The sequence below is a fragment of the Artibeus jamaicensis genome, unplaced genomic scaffold, assembly GCF_021234435.1.
Source record: "Artibeus jamaicensis isolate MK-2021 breed Jamaican fruit bat unplaced genomic scaffold, CSHL_Jam_final scaffold_1689, whole genome shotgun sequence".
Lineage (NCBI taxonomy): Eukaryota > Metazoa > Chordata > Mammalia > Chiroptera > Phyllostomidae > Artibeus > Artibeus jamaicensis.
In genome coordinates this window covers 1,139,820-1,155,104 of record NW_026522029.1, presented here as the reverse complement: position 1 = coordinate 1,155,104, position 15,285 = coordinate 1,139,820, and the positions used below count along the sequence as shown (strand labels likewise).

At 44.2% G+C, this 15,285-nt stretch overlaps 1 protein-coding gene across 8 annotated transcripts in view; it reads right to left on the bottom strand.

Annotated features, from left to right (window-relative positions):
* The window catches only part of WARS2 (tryptophanyl tRNA synthetase 2, mitochondrial), a 78,203-nt gene that overhangs the window by 36,719 nt on the left and 26,199 nt on the right, over positions 1–15,285 (bottom strand). For 7 of the 8 annotated variants that reach the window (XR_008389857.1, XR_008389858.1, XM_053655995.1 and 4 more), the window contains one exon: positions 3,335–3,592. Coding sequence is in view for 6 of the 8 variants with exons in the window: in XM_053655995.1 (XP_053511970.1) it covers positions 3,335–3,592 (258 nt within the window). In the remaining 2 variants the exon portion in view is untranslated. Of the gene's footprint in view, positions 1–3,334; positions 3,593–9,147; positions 9,170–15,285 lie in introns of those variants that run through there. The other variant, XM_037135087.2, reaches the window with a different exon arrangement.

Here is a 15,285-nt window from a genome sequence, read left to right as displayed (position 1 = left end):
TCCATGAGAAGGGTTCCAAGAAGCGAAAGCCAATACCTGCCTTCACAGCTTCAGGATGACGTGTGAGGAAGAACCTCTCCTCCTCCTCATGACTTGTAGCCATTCCATCTGAGTGCTGTGGGCACTAGGCAAACACAGCTTCTGTTGACACTATTAAAATGGTGATGAGGGACTATGTGGGGTAGTGATTCACGGCCACTAAATTTCAGCCAACCCAGATTGGTGCAAAAAGGAAGCGACAAAAAATTAAGGTTTATTTCATGTTCAAAAGAGGTAATTTTATAGCAAATAAAAAAAAAAACCCTGCTCAACATATCAAAGGCATAAAAAAATGGGAGTATAAAAATCAAAGTTAAATTTTAAAAAAATTGACTTTACAGAAAAGAAGACTTAGTCGACAAGTCAAAAAAGACTTAGGATCCATCATGGAATGTCATGCACGGGCCTTGACTGGACTGTCGTTAAAAAGCCAACTATAAAAGCCGTGCCAGGAGAATCGGCATAATTTGAATATGACCTGGGTATTAGATGATAAGTGGAATTATCACCTTTGTTAGGCATAATGACAGTATTATGGTTATGTAAGAAAATCTCCTTAGTTTATAGGGAGGCGCACTGAGCTACGCAGGGAATGCAACGCCAGGAGGCGTGGAGTCTGCTTTTCAACGACACTCCAACAAAGAAAACACCGATGAGACAGATCACAGTGTTAGGAAGTGATGCGAACGTGGCGTAGTATTCTCCCTGCTCATATACATACATTTACACACATATACAGATATGCACATTTATAAGTTGTACATATTTATAATTTTCATGATTGCCTATTTAAGAAAGGAAAGAAAACCTGATAAAATATGCAGCCCATCCACTGAAGTGTGGTAAGGTTGGCTGCCCCTATTAAATAAGTGGGTGGCCCACACCGAGCATGTCAGGAGGTCAGAAACGCACCTCAGAAGGCTTTCGTTCTGTGTTTGTGGGATATATTGCAGAGTGTGGGCAGATGAGGACCTCCCTCAACTTTTAATGGCAAACTATCGAAACTCTCCCAAGGGAGCCGGAGGCAGGGATGGGAGTGGAACCCTGGCGGAGTTTAGAGTTGCATGCAGGCCACTCAAGTCTCAGCCCCCCGTCACCCCGACTCTCTGACCTGGACCAACAGCCACTTTGGGATCCGATGAGCTCGCTGTGAACCATAAAAAAACCAAAGGTGAGTTTTATTATTCCTCATGTCCAAGGGAATTCTTACAGAGTCTCCATTTTGTGGGTTACTCTCAATTGCTATTTTGAACAGCTAAGTACGGCGTGGAAGAAGATACCTCAGTTAATTAAATGTTTATGGAGGTCACTGCCAAAAACCCCTTGCAGAGAAAAAAGTCATAATATGGTCATCATTCCTGGGGGTATGAGCTCAGTGTGCAAGTATTGGATGTGTTGTAAATAAGCATTCCATTTTCTTTTTTAATCCTCACCCAATGGTATGTTTGTAGAGAGAGGAAGAGAGAGACAGACAGACAGAAACATCAATGTGAGAGGAAATCCATCAGCTGCCTCTCATGCGCACCCTGAGTGGGGATCAAACCCGCAACTTGGGTATGTGCCCTGACCGGGGATCAAACCTGCAACCTTTTGGTTCATGGGACAACACTTCAATCAACTGAGCCACCCGGTCAGGACAAAAAGTGGTAAATTTTAAAGGTCACTTAAAAAAGCAAACTGGCCAGTGGTTACTTGGTGGAGATCAGACATTTTCATCCGCAAGAAGTATGAATATAAGTACTAGGAAATAAGTACTAGGAATACATTTTTTTAGAAAGAGTATCACATAAGGATCAAAAGAAAACTTGTATTAAAAATAGCTCAAATGGGCTGAAGAAGATGTACTTTGGGAAACGCATACTAGTGACTGAAAAAGAGGTTCTAAGGATGATCAGCACAGCAATGTCAGAGCTGGATGTGAACGGTTTGAATAAACACTGTTTCATAAAATACCAGAGGCACATTCCTTTTGGAGAGAAGGAGGGAGTTCTTCAAGGTCAGACAATGAAGAGGGTGAGAGATCTGGGGACACCTGGTGTGAAGAAGGTAAAACCTGTGGGGTAAGGAAGGTGCAACAGGAATGTCTCCAAGCATTTGAAGAGCAGTCATGTGGAACACAGAGTTGACTTATCACGTACTTTTGAGAAAGTTAACTCAATGGACGGAAATTATATAGAGAGGCAGGTGCCTGCTCAGTATAAGCAAGGAGTTTATAACAATTAGACCTGTCTGGGATTGAAAAGTCGTGTGTGAGTAAAGGCTTCCTGACCAACTGTAAGGAAGGAAATGGAAGTAAATTACCTTTATGGTCATTTTAGTATTTAGATTGTATTCTTCTATCAAATTATCTCCAAGCTGGTAACAAGTTTAACTTGTTGATAACCAATTTATTTTGCGAAGATGCTCTCCATTTATTATATATTTTTTAAATGGTTGCTCTGTGTGAATCATTACATTAACTTCTGTGGGTGATAAAACATACATAAAAATAGTAACTGTCAGAAGTTTAGGACCAAGGAAGGAGATATACACGTGTGCAACACATGCCACATGTGTACATATGTGAACACATGTAACATACCATTCCTTGGCTGGGGCTTTGTCACAAGGCTAAAGCAGAATGCAATGAGGGCACGATCCTATTAACACGTTCACCTTTTTTTGCTATGGAGTCTCTCCTGGGCCTGTCTCTTGTCCAGGCTACCTGCCCAAGAGCAAACTGCTTCACCCCGAGTGAAAGTCTGAGTCAAATATCTTGGCTTTGTTCTCAAACCTTTCTTGGCTTGCACTCAAGTCACTGGACACTGCCTTCCAATTTCCCAGCTAGTTCTCTCAAATCTTCTCAATAGCTATTATACAAAGAATGAACAATGGGACTTATCCAATAGGCCTTCCAAATGCAATACCCAATGAAGCGACATTGGAGTCACATAAAAGCACTGGTCACTAAATTCCATCCTCGATCCCCGGGAGATTAGGCAACAGTATGAGGTCATCAGTTGGAATGCAACCCAGCAGAGGAAATCAACTCCAGGGTCGTGAGCACTAGTGAGACACAACTTCTGGTATATGAAGCACTATAAACTTACCATGTATAGTGGGGGGAAAACTGAAGACTATTACTGCATTATAATGATACTTCATGATATGACTACAAGGAAAACATTAAAATGAAAATCACATTTGATGAAATCACCCTTGAACAATTTTTTTTGGGAGCTAGGTAAACCATTCAAAATTTTCCTCAAATAGTCTGAACATAAAAGTCTCCTCGGTTCTAATGTGCACAGCTGACCTGAGACTGCTGGAAAAGGGTGCTCTTCTCCGGGTTTATGCCGCAGGCAAGGAGCGCGGCCGTCATGTCCCGGACGCTCTGCCGCAGCACGGCTGGGTCTTGGGGGACCGTGATGGAGTGCAGGTCAACGATGCTGTACAGCACGGAGCCGGGCTCATCCTGTAGGCTCACCCAGCTCTCGATGGCCCCCAGGTAATTGCCGAGGTGAGGGATCCCTGTAGGCTGAATGCCTGAGAACACTCGCCTGACAGCATCTTTCTGGAACAGAGGAGAACAAACACATTTGCTTCTGCGGCAGAGCCCACGAACCCTATGTCCACATCAGCGCAGCCACAACGCTAGTCCGTGTTTTTAAACTGCAATCTGACACTCATCATTCTTAGGCATTTGCTGTCTGTCTACTCTGTGCAAAGCATGGTGTTAAGTGCTATTAGGGACAGAAAATGATATTCAAAATGTGTGGTCTCGTGCACTCAAAAACTTATACATACAAAGACACACCACAAAAGGTCTGCATCCTCAAGGAATGCAATCCAATTGGAGATAGAGGGCGTGTTCTGGAAAAGACGAGTAACAGAACAGCGTGGCGACATGACCTTGATCAGTTTGGAAAGACAAATAGTGGAGTGCTGGCCGGAGTTCCCTGGAGGAAAAGACAACCGTGGGTCTGGGGGTCAGTGCGAAAGACTTCGGACAGAGAATCGCATTTCTCTGGAGATTAAAGGGACCTCAAGGGTTTTCACATGATTTCATTTTTTTTTTTTTGAGTTAAGGCAATGAAGGCCACAGGTTAGAAATAAAGGCTACTGCTTACTTAATGAGTTTTCTTTAAATATAATTGCTGATATAATTATCTGCAATATTATATAATAACCTAAGTGTAGTATAGCTACTTATATAATTAATGTAATTAAGTGCATGGGATCTTGGGCTAGAAATTTAGAAACCTCCACTATATTTCTAATATTACTTCTCGATAAAGTTCCTGAAAATTTTCAAGCTTCAGTTTCCTTTTACTTTTGATAAATCACACTTGGTTTTTTTTATTTCTTCACAAGGAGTTTTGTAAGTTTTTAAACTGGCTTACACTTTCTAATATTGAAGGTAAAATAGTAAATAAAAAGAACAATTATAAAACAGGGTGAAAATATCCAATTTTTCCCCTGAATGATTTTACACTCTACAGTGATAAACCAAAAGTGAATGTTTATCAGTAAATGTGCTGTGACTAAAAGAATGTGAGGAAATAAAATGCACCATCATCCTGGCAGCCATCATTCATGGGACTACCAAGACCTTGCAGGCATTTGTGCTCAGTGCTTTACATAACGTATTTAATCCTTGTAATTCCCAGGATGGTAGGCACTGTATCACCTCCAATTTGCAGATGAGAAAGCTGAGGCTCACAGATATTAACAGGTTGCCCATGGACCACGCAAGTAAGTGCTGGAATGGGGGTTCAGGCTGGTACCACTGGCCTTGGAGCCCCAGAGGAGCCTCCCACTAGCTACCATGTTTTGCACAGGCACCATCTAGTAACACTTTGTTGCATTCACTGCATTAATTTTGCAACTCTTCTGCAGGTTTGAAAATGTGCAAAAAAAAAAAAAGTTACAGGGAAAAACAGACCATTCCAAACGCAGGTATCATTGTGTACCATGTGCCAAGTTTCTCTAGCGTACACACCTACAAGTGGAAGCTCTGGGCCACAAGTGTGCATGTGTACCTTGGACTGTACCACAGTGCGCTACACTATTCCCAGCTGCGGAACACCCTGCAGTCTCTACTGTTAATTCCACATCCTCCACAACGCTTTGCCAGCACTTTTATTTTTAACTAATCTGGGTGGATACGAGGTAGAATCTCATTATGGTTTAATTGCATTTCTTTGATTACTAAAGAGTGAGGACTCTACTGCTATTGGCTACTTTCACTTCCTCCTCTGTGGCCAGCCTTTTCAAGGGATTTTGCCTACTCTTAGACTGGATTGTCTTTTTATTGATTTAAGAACTTTTATATATTCTGGATACTAATATTTTATCAATTACACCTGTTCAGTATACTCTCATTGTGTGCCTGTCTTCTTTATGTTATCTTTTGATGAGGAGGTGTTCTTTCTTTTACCAAATACATAATTCTGACTACAGATTTTTATGGCATAGAAAAAAATCTTTCAGTACCTTGTGGTCATGAAGATACATGTGTGCACACATACAGAGGTGGGCAAACGTAAGTTTACAGTTCTGAGCATGCAAAACACAGTTTATTCTTGAATTATTATTTAATTAACTATTGTATTATTTCCACAAACAACTGTAAACCTATTTCCCCCCCATATATACTTTATATAAAGCACATGTATGTGCATGTAGGTAGGCTTTAACGTTTTATCTTTCACACTTAAACCAGTATCCATTTGGAGTTTTTGGCATATGGTGTGAACTAGGCATCCAATTTCTTTTCTGTTTTTCCTATGTAGATACCTCATTGTTCCAGCACCACTTGGTGCAGTCTCTTTCCCCGCTGCTGTGGAAGGCCACCTCTGTCCTCAGTCAGTGTCTCCGTGTGTTTGGGTCTGCACCTGCTTTTCCCGGCTGGCCCCACCGGTCCACGTGCCTGTCACTGCACCCGAACCACAAGTGTTTCTTAGCGAACCCTGGGGCCTGGTGGGGGAAGCCTGCCCACCCAGCACTGGCCCTTGATGCATCCCAATATGTTTTAGAATCACTTTGTCAAGTTCCAGGAGAAGAAATGTTGATTTTTTTTTTTAAATCAAGATTGAGCCTATAGATTACTTTGAGGAGAACCAAATAACATTGGGTTCTCCAACCCAGGAGATCATATAACATGTGAGTATCTAATATGAAACTCAGTGACTACAGCTGATAACACTGTGTTGTGTGACTGGAATTTGTTTAGAGAAGTTAAATGCCCCCCCACACACACACACCCATAAATATGCGAGATGATGGGTGTGTTAATCAGCTAGACGGGGGAATCTTTTCACAATGTGTATCGAATGACCACAATGCTTACTTTCAATATTTACAGCTCTATTTGTCACTTACGCCTCAATAAAGCTGAAATTAAAAAAAAAACAACATTAAAAAGTCCTTACCTTTATACCTAACACCAACTCCTTAGAGCTAATCTCCTTTAGATACATGAATGCCGAGACTACTTAAATTTTGCCTTTCCCTTCCCTAAGAATTCCTGATCCTATAAGTACAATCTATTTTCCCTGTATCTGCTCATCTTCCTCTCTGGCCCTGAGATGACAGCCCTAAACTGGAATGCTACACCGAAGCCCGTGGCCCAGAACCACACTTGATCTAGGCACTCGGGAGACCCACAAGATGCGTGACTCCGAGGATGTGAAAAATATCTTTGAAGTGACTCAGAACAAATATTATCTTACCACTTACAGCCACACATGTGCATACACAGAAGAGGCCTGTGAATGACTATCTCCCTCATCATACTTTAGAAACATTGTTTTCAAAATAGTTTGTGGTTGAGAACTGAGATTTTGGGGAGAATGAGGAAGGGAGAGAGGGAGGGAGAGGGGTTAGCCTAGAATAAATACGCATCACTGAGGCTTCCTCCAGTACCTTGAGACCTTAACCAGCCCCGGGGTCCTCATCAGGAAATAAGCAAACGGGCTTTCAGTGAGGTAAAAATGATTAATGGGCTTTAGGGATTGATTGATGAAGGGAGAAAGCAAAGCAGAAAAACAAGCTCTGAACTTAATAAATGGAAGGGAAAAAAATACCATCCAGAAATACTTGACCTGGGATGAAGAGGGACTGTTTATGTTAATGTAAATAGTTAGGAAGAGTAGTAATATCAATCCAAAAAAAAAGAATATTCATATTCCCACATAAATTGGTTAAACTGAAGAACTGCTCCCCAGGAGAAATGCAGAAACTAATTCTTGAGAAAACTGGAAGGGAAAAGCACTGGAGGACAGACTCTGGGAAAAAAAGAGCCGTGGCCGGTGGGAATGGACTCAGCATGACCTAATACATCTGTCCGCTCTGCACGTCCTGTGATTCTCCACGTCCACCCAGAGGGGATGATGTTATCGAGAAATAAGAGCAATAAGCAATGTTTTCTTCAGTGTTCAAGGAGCCATTAAAAAAATACAGCCTCTAAATGAGAAGTGAATTCCTGCTCCGAAAAATAGACAGAGAGCATCCTGCTTTTCTGCGGTGAGTTTATGTTCCCGGCAGTTCCCCCTGCGAGAGTCAGCAGGCGGCCTGGCGGCATGGCAGGGGAGACACGCCTGGTACCATGAGATCACGGGGCTGGAATGTGCAGTTCGGGTGGTGGGAGGATGGGGGTCCTGTGTTCAAAAGCGCGAGAGCTGGAAAAAAATGAAAATGAAAAGAGCATGGGCTTCCCAGTGGACGAAAGGCAAACCACAAAGAAAACAGCTTCAAGACTCGCCCACAGGCCTCCACGCAGTCCCGGGAAGCCCGGAGCATCAGCCAACGATCCCATCAGGTGCCGGGAGGATTAAAAAAGGAGCGTTTTTACAAACAGGGCTTCATTTTTATTTCAGGTGTATTTCCTTAACAAATCATGCCGCTTCGAATCAGCACGTTCATTGACTCGTTATGTAACAGGCAGGTGTTCGAGTCATAAGGGAGAACTTATCAATCTGGCAGATGTAGCTGCAACTCTCCCTGTCTTAAGGTACCAAGCATATGCAAAATTCATAATCTTAATTTAACTTATTGCACCCAAAGCAACTAAAAAAACCCCTCAAGCTGCTAATTATGTAGCTTGAGATTTTTGTGAAAAAGATCATTTTTGTGATGCTCTAAATAGGCTTCTGTCTTTAATCCCAAGTGAATAAAATACATTAGAAGGAGGCTGCCTACTCCCTTTAAAACACTCAAGTTTTGCATGGGGGTGGGAACCCAAAACAAGAGGTTTCAAGACTCTTATTGCATCAGGTGCTTGCACCCAGCTGCCAAGTCGATTGTCCACTCGTCACACCTGTTGCAACTCCAATCAGAGGTAAAGTGAAACCTTGGCTGAACAACCACTGCGACTGACTGGTTCCACCAATGGCGTGTTATCAGACTGTGACTTAAGAAAAGCCATCCACAATGCTGTCAACCAACCTGGATGAAAATCTCTTCCTGTGAGTCTATTTAGGCTTCTTACTGTGTGCAAATAAAATACACAGCTTAACATACTCCGTAGCTCGCTGCTGGTGCCTCGCAATGTTATCACCTATGTCACCCAATGATTTGAGTCCTAGCTGCCTCAAATCCGCCTTCGATATTCTCTTTATAATGTCTCTACTACCAACTAGTGAATCAGGAGCTGAAGCAGAAGAGACCCAGCACAGGAAAACAGCACTTCGGACCCAGGTGCTGCTTCCTTGAAACGTGCTTTGGCCGCCACTCAGCCTTGTTCTGCCACAGTCAGCTCTTTCTCCCAGAAAGAACAGAGCCCCCCACCCCGGGTTTGGAGAGAAAGTGCTGACTCAGCACCAAGAAAAATGGGTTTGTTTCTGCTTCGAAATGAAACCAGATGGTCAGACCTGGGAATCAATACTGTACACATTAATTCAGTATAAGAGAAAGCAGGTCTTTACGGCCCCCACACAAGAAACAATATGTAGGCCAACAATGAAAACTGAAGGAAACATTATTTTTTAAAGGGGGAAAATTATTTTGTTTTTAAAAGAATGAGATTTCCTTAGAGATATAGATGATAAGCATTTAGAGCATGCTGTTAGACTAGTGAATGAGTTTAAAGGAATATACTTGATTTTTAAAGGTTTCCTCGAGACTTACTGAAGCCGATTCCAAATATGAAGGGCTGGGCGTCTTTCTCCCCGTGGGCCCTGCGCTGCCCTCCCACCACAGACGAGAGGCTTCTGCACGGGCCTCTTCCTGCCTGTGGGCAACGCCCACCAGCAGAGACGCTGCCCGCACTGCTCGGCCCTCACCTGTTTGATGCAGATAGGAATGACCGGCCTCACTTTCCAGGGAAGGACGCAGCGAGGTGAAACCCCCTACACGCACAAGACATCGGGAGGTGGGTCAGATCTGGACGCCAGCCCTCACCAGTGCTACCTCCTTCCTTTACGCGGGCTGAGTCCGGTTTGGGATCGCCTGACGACCTCACGGTCGGCCTGGCCCTGAAGAGCCCTCCTCCCACCAACACCTCCCCTCCAGGCACACACTTTTCAGAAGCAGAAAGTGCGTCACAGGGACGTTTACCGGAAGGCCACAGGCCCAGAGGTGGCGGTGAGCTGGCGCGGAGCAGGAGGGAGCTCGCTCTCCCTCCCCCAGGCAGAACAGACCCCTCCTTCACCAGCTCCTCATTATTGCACGGCTCGCATCGGTAACTTGGTAAATATTTCTTTATTTGCTTAGTAAATATTTTTCCCACCTCCAACACCAGCTCCTCTAGGGCAGGGGCAGACTCCTTCATCTTTATGTCCTCAGGACACGGCAGGGCTGGGCACATGGGGAGCACCCCATAAATGTGAGCGGGGTGAATGAGAAATCTTTCCCCCTACTTTGGCTCCAAATGTAACGGGCAAAATAACGGTAAACAAGATGGACCGAGTGCTCTAGTTACAGGCAGCTCTTTAATGAGTTATGTTCTATAAGAGCTTGTTTGAAAATCGGTTTTCTGAAACTCACAGAGTCCATTTTTTAAATGATAGTTAAGCTCCTGGAAGGCAGCCCATGGAAGCGTCACTGAGCCCGCAGTACCCGTGAAGCACGGTTTTACTAGCCCATTTCAGCTGTAACTGAATACTGCTATTAAAACTGTTTCTGTGGGAAGGTGAACTCCAAGTTCTGTGTGGGACGCCAGTGACCCTCCGGGTGGTGGCTCTGATTGTGAGGGAGAAAGGGCATAGGGCAGTGATCTGATGCGAAGACAAGGTTGTATTTGCATGTGGAATAAACTTCAAAATTTAGATTGTATGATCACTGAAAGGTGGGGTAAATGGCAAAGTTCCGGAAGCATCCATTAGCTTTCCTAACACTGTTGTGGGGACTCCCTGCGGGCAGTTGTCCTGGCCACATTGGAGGAGCAGAAGGTGGAAGGAAGGCCCCAGAGCCGGGCTTTTTCAGGTGTTCCCGGTGACAGCAACAGCACCAGAACAGGAGCTTGTTAGAAACGCCAAGTTCCTGGGTCCTCATGCAAATCTGCCGGCCCAGAAACTGCCAGGGTGAGCGTCACCCAGAAAAAGAGACGAGATGACCTAGGCAAACCGTGCTGTGACAAGCCTTCCAGCTTGTTCTGACGCAGGCTCCCGTTAGAGAGGGGCTTGGGGCACCACTATCTCTTCTTAAAATCCATGTCAACGACGTAAAACGAGGCCTGGGTGAAAACACTACAACGAGCAAGGGAAGACATCTTCGGAGCCAGCAGTTCTCAGTCTTGGCTGCACGGCCATCAGCTGGGAGCTTTAAAAAACACTGATGCCTGGGCCCCAGGCTCAGAGATTCTGATGTAACCGGTTTGGGATTTGGCGTGAGCATCGGGAGTTTTAAAGGCTCTCCAGGTGATTCCAATGTGCAGCCAAGACTGAAAAACCACTGTTCTGAGCCAACTACCCCACAATTATTCTCCAAAGCTGCCAATCTGCTAGGAAACACACACACAAATAAAATAAAGAGACTGTAAAAATGGGAAAAGTTCACTTGCTTATAATTTACAGGTCCAGGTAACAAAATCCCTGACCAGCTATTTATTAATGCGCGGTCAGAGGCCTCTTCCGCTTCAGGCAGCTCTGGGACCACGTTCGGCATCATGACGGCCAGCAGATTTTGAACCTGTGCGTATGCCCCTCCGTCAGTGAGAAAAGCACCTGCGACAGGTAAGCATACCACCCGCCACGGTCAGGTAGACTCACTTGGCAATGTCCAGTTCCCTGCGTCCTCACGGCACAAGGATTCAGGGAGCCTGTGTTTTTCGAACTTCACCAAGAAAATAATCCCACTACGAAGTTTTTGATATCAGAATGGCCATGAATGAAAAACAAACTTATCTCTGCAAAAAAAATGCTTTTTTTCTACCCATTTCCCTCCCTGGCAAAGTCTCAAACTCGCTCTGATCCCACTCAGAGAGTCCAGATCCAACACTCGAGCAGCTGTAGGTGGGTCCCCTGACTGGCTCAGTCCCTCCACCACAAACCTGGGCTCACACCGGCAGGTCTTGACTAAGTGAAGCTGAGATGCCAGAAATTCTTGGACATAACATATGAAGTGACTCCAGGGCCATCTCTAGAGTTCTCTGACCCTCTGAGAGAGAATTTCTTACCAGGTACTCACCCTACAAACAGAGAAAAAACAATTCTAACGTTATTCTCATGGCATGAAGACAGTTCAGAGGGAGGGAATATCTGAATGCCTCATTTCCCAGTCCCCCCCCCCCCCCCCGGCTCCCCTCCTCAGCATCCGACCTGCAGACGGATACAATCCCCAAGGTTATTTCAACATTCGCGTCAGTTCAGACCCTCTGTCAACTCAGATGAACTCAGCTTTAGATGAGTTAGAAAATGGCAAAGGCAAGGAGTAAAAAGAATAAGGATAACTTGTTTGGTTACCAACCATTATTAAGAAGCAGGCTGTAGCTCCAGGTGGCCTGGGCTGAAGCCCCGGCCCTATTACTCAGGTGGCCTTGAGCAGCTACAACCTGCGAATAGTAACATACCTACCTCATGTACCTGGGGGATTAGGATGAGATTATTAGTGTACAGTGCTTGGTGCCTGGCATGCAGTAAACAATCCATAAGTTATCTGACTATTTGTGAAGGTCAAAACTTTAAGTGTTTGTATACTTTGACATAACCATTCAGCAAACAGAAACCTGCCCTTCAGAGATACCCCTACAAACATGTATGAACTTCTGGCGAAATATCCTTATATGATTACTTAGTAACAAAAGAACTGCAAGCAATTAGATGTCCATCAGTAGGGGAAGTATGAAATAAATTGCTGTCTCATTTTTACATGATGGAATACCTCAGGACAGACAGGAAGAATGTAAGCACTGAGAGCACAAGAGGAGGCGAAGAGGCCCAACTCTGGACCAGAGCGCAGAGTCCAGTACCAGCTCTGCAGGCTGCCTGTGTGTCCTGCAAGTCAGACAGCCTCCCTGTCGGTAACACGGGATAACCGCACCCCCTCCAGGCTCAGGGACGATGCTTAGCCCACAGTGATTCTACATAAATGTTTTAAACAGATGATGCTGACAAGGAAGGAGAACACACATTTAACTTAGCGGTTACCCCAAGGAATGGGAGTGATAACTTCCTTTTTGACAATTCTGTATTATTTAACTTTTTGGAAGGACATAAACATTTTCTGTAGGCAAATTTTAAAAATATGCCTACTTTTTCTGCATATGGCTGGTTATATTAATTGACATGAAATTATAAATCTCATACTATAGGAATATCAGTCACTATATTACATAACAGTAATAAAAGCATAAATAAAGTTAACAGATTCATCAAGCTCACATATGAAGTTATTTGTGAGGTGGAACTATAATGGAACAAATATAATGGCATAGAGAGGACATGAGTTCTGCGGATCAGACGGGGCTCGGTTCAAATTCCATCTATCTCTCCTAGCACCTTATCCAAACCTCAGTTTTATTATTTGAACAAGAAGTTAACAGTAATAATAGCTGTCATTTATTGAGTGCTTACTGTGTGCAATGTACTATAGCAAGAGCTATGAATGCACTACCTCATTTAATCCTCACAAAAAGCCCTGTGAGGTAGGTAACACTATCTTCACAGATACAGAAACTGAGGCACAGAGGGGTTTGGTGAGTCATACACAGCTAGGAAATAGTGGAGTCCGAACCTACACAGATCAAGTTCCGCTGCCTACACTATAGCAGAGGAAGACCAGGAGAGACTAGCAAAGCATTCAAGAAATTATTTACTTTTATCCCTCTGATCCACTACATGATGCTACCTTCTAGAAGGTACGGCCCAAAATCTGCTTCAATTTTACATTACAATGAACTTCTAAGGGGACGGCTGGTTCTCTCTCTTGCACTGCTCACAACAAAGATAACTGGCTTGTTTTCGATTAGAAGTGGTGGTCGGCATCAGGGCAGGTGACAGGGACAGTGGTTCTTATTCATCTGGGCAGCAGCTTCCGTGCTAATTCTAAACACAGGTGGTGAGAGAGACAGCCAACAGGAAGGGGGGAGGAGTCACTGCTGACATGTGCAGCTGGGAAGATTGATGGCTTCCCTCTCTCTTTTTCCCCAATGCCACGGCCTCGGGGCAGAGACGCAGGCGCTGCTGTGCTGGGGACAGTACAACACACAGCGCGGTGTCTACCTCGCTGCAACGCTGATTAATGAGACTGAAATGACACAGAAAACAGGCAGTGCCTTGGCCAGAGAATTCACAGGCCTGTCTTTCTTTAACGATTTCCACAAAAGCGGTTCCCATAAACGGCAGGGTTTGAACCGGAGTGCCCCAGGGTTCGGGCCAGGCAGGGGTGTATCTGGAGGAATGCGCGGAGCAAAGGGTGAGGGTGGGAGCCGAGCTGGTAACGAAATTCACTTGTGATAGGGTGGTACAAATCATAATGAATAAAGTCGCCTTCTCTATCCACTTGACTGAAAAATGTCACACAGTTCAAGGTGAGACAGTTACTTACCTACCTTAATGTGCAGAGGGCCTGAGAATACACCAGCCCGAAGGCTTCCCGATTAACAGTGCCCTTGCCATTCGCAGCGGGGAGACAGTATCACCGATCTTTCACGTTTTACTGCAGCTGCATACTATATCCATTAAAACAGTATTTTCTTTTTGAGAAAAGATGAATTTTAACGCAAGTATTATTTCCAGTACTTACTATTAGCTATCTAATGAACATGTCCATTTGGATGTCTCACCAGCAGCAAATCAGACTCAATGTTATGTCAAAACTCAACCTGCTGATTCATACCCGGCCACTCAACGGCCCGCAAGCCTGCTGCTCTGTGTCCTCACGCTGGTGAACGACACAGCCATGGACTCAGTCTCCCAACCGTCAGTCATTTCCAATTCCTTCCCCCCTATAGATTCTGTGGGTTAAGATCCTCCAATTACTGGATATGCCTTCTTTGCCAAGTATTTGTACCTCGTTTCCTTCATCTGAAATAAAAATTTTAACAGTACTACTTCACAGGATTCTTTCAAGAATTAAATAAATTGCTACATAAAAAGTGCTTAGCACATAGAAAGCGCTCAGGAAGTATTAGCTATGACTGATCTTAGACGTACTCACAACACACACAGGAAACTGTATGGATGTCAGGTGGTGGGTGCATTGACTAACCTTATCTGGTTACTGTCCCACACAATACACACCTGTCAAATCGTCACGTGGACACCTCTTACTCACTCAATGTCACATGTCAATTGTATCTCAATAAGGCTGGAAAAAAACATTAGCTGTTTTTATCAGCATCATCTAATCAGCTGCTAAATCCCCAGGGATGTTACCCAACACAATTTCACTCTCCCATCTCCATCAGTGTGGTCTAAGCCCCGACCATCTCACCTGTGCTGTTTCAATGGCGTCGACCTGACATTTGTGTCTCCACACCACCAACTATCTTTGTAAAATAATGAATCTCCACTGGTTGCTCCTTTCCTATGGAGTCAAGTCCAAGCTCCTCAGTTAGTCCACAAAATCCTCCGTAATCTAACACCACACACATGCAGATTCCTTAGACGTGGTTGGGGCAAGTGTCTCCATAAATGAACCTTAATTAAGGAAGAGAGAAGCCCTAGGAGAAATTTGGGGTAAATGTTTTACACTTAACACTTTATAACATGCTATTTTTTGTCAATCATCGTAGCACTGGAGTCAATATCATACCCAACTAAAACCACAAGAGTCAGCGTTAGGATCTAGAATGGAAAGCCCAAAAGGTGAAAAAAATATTTATAT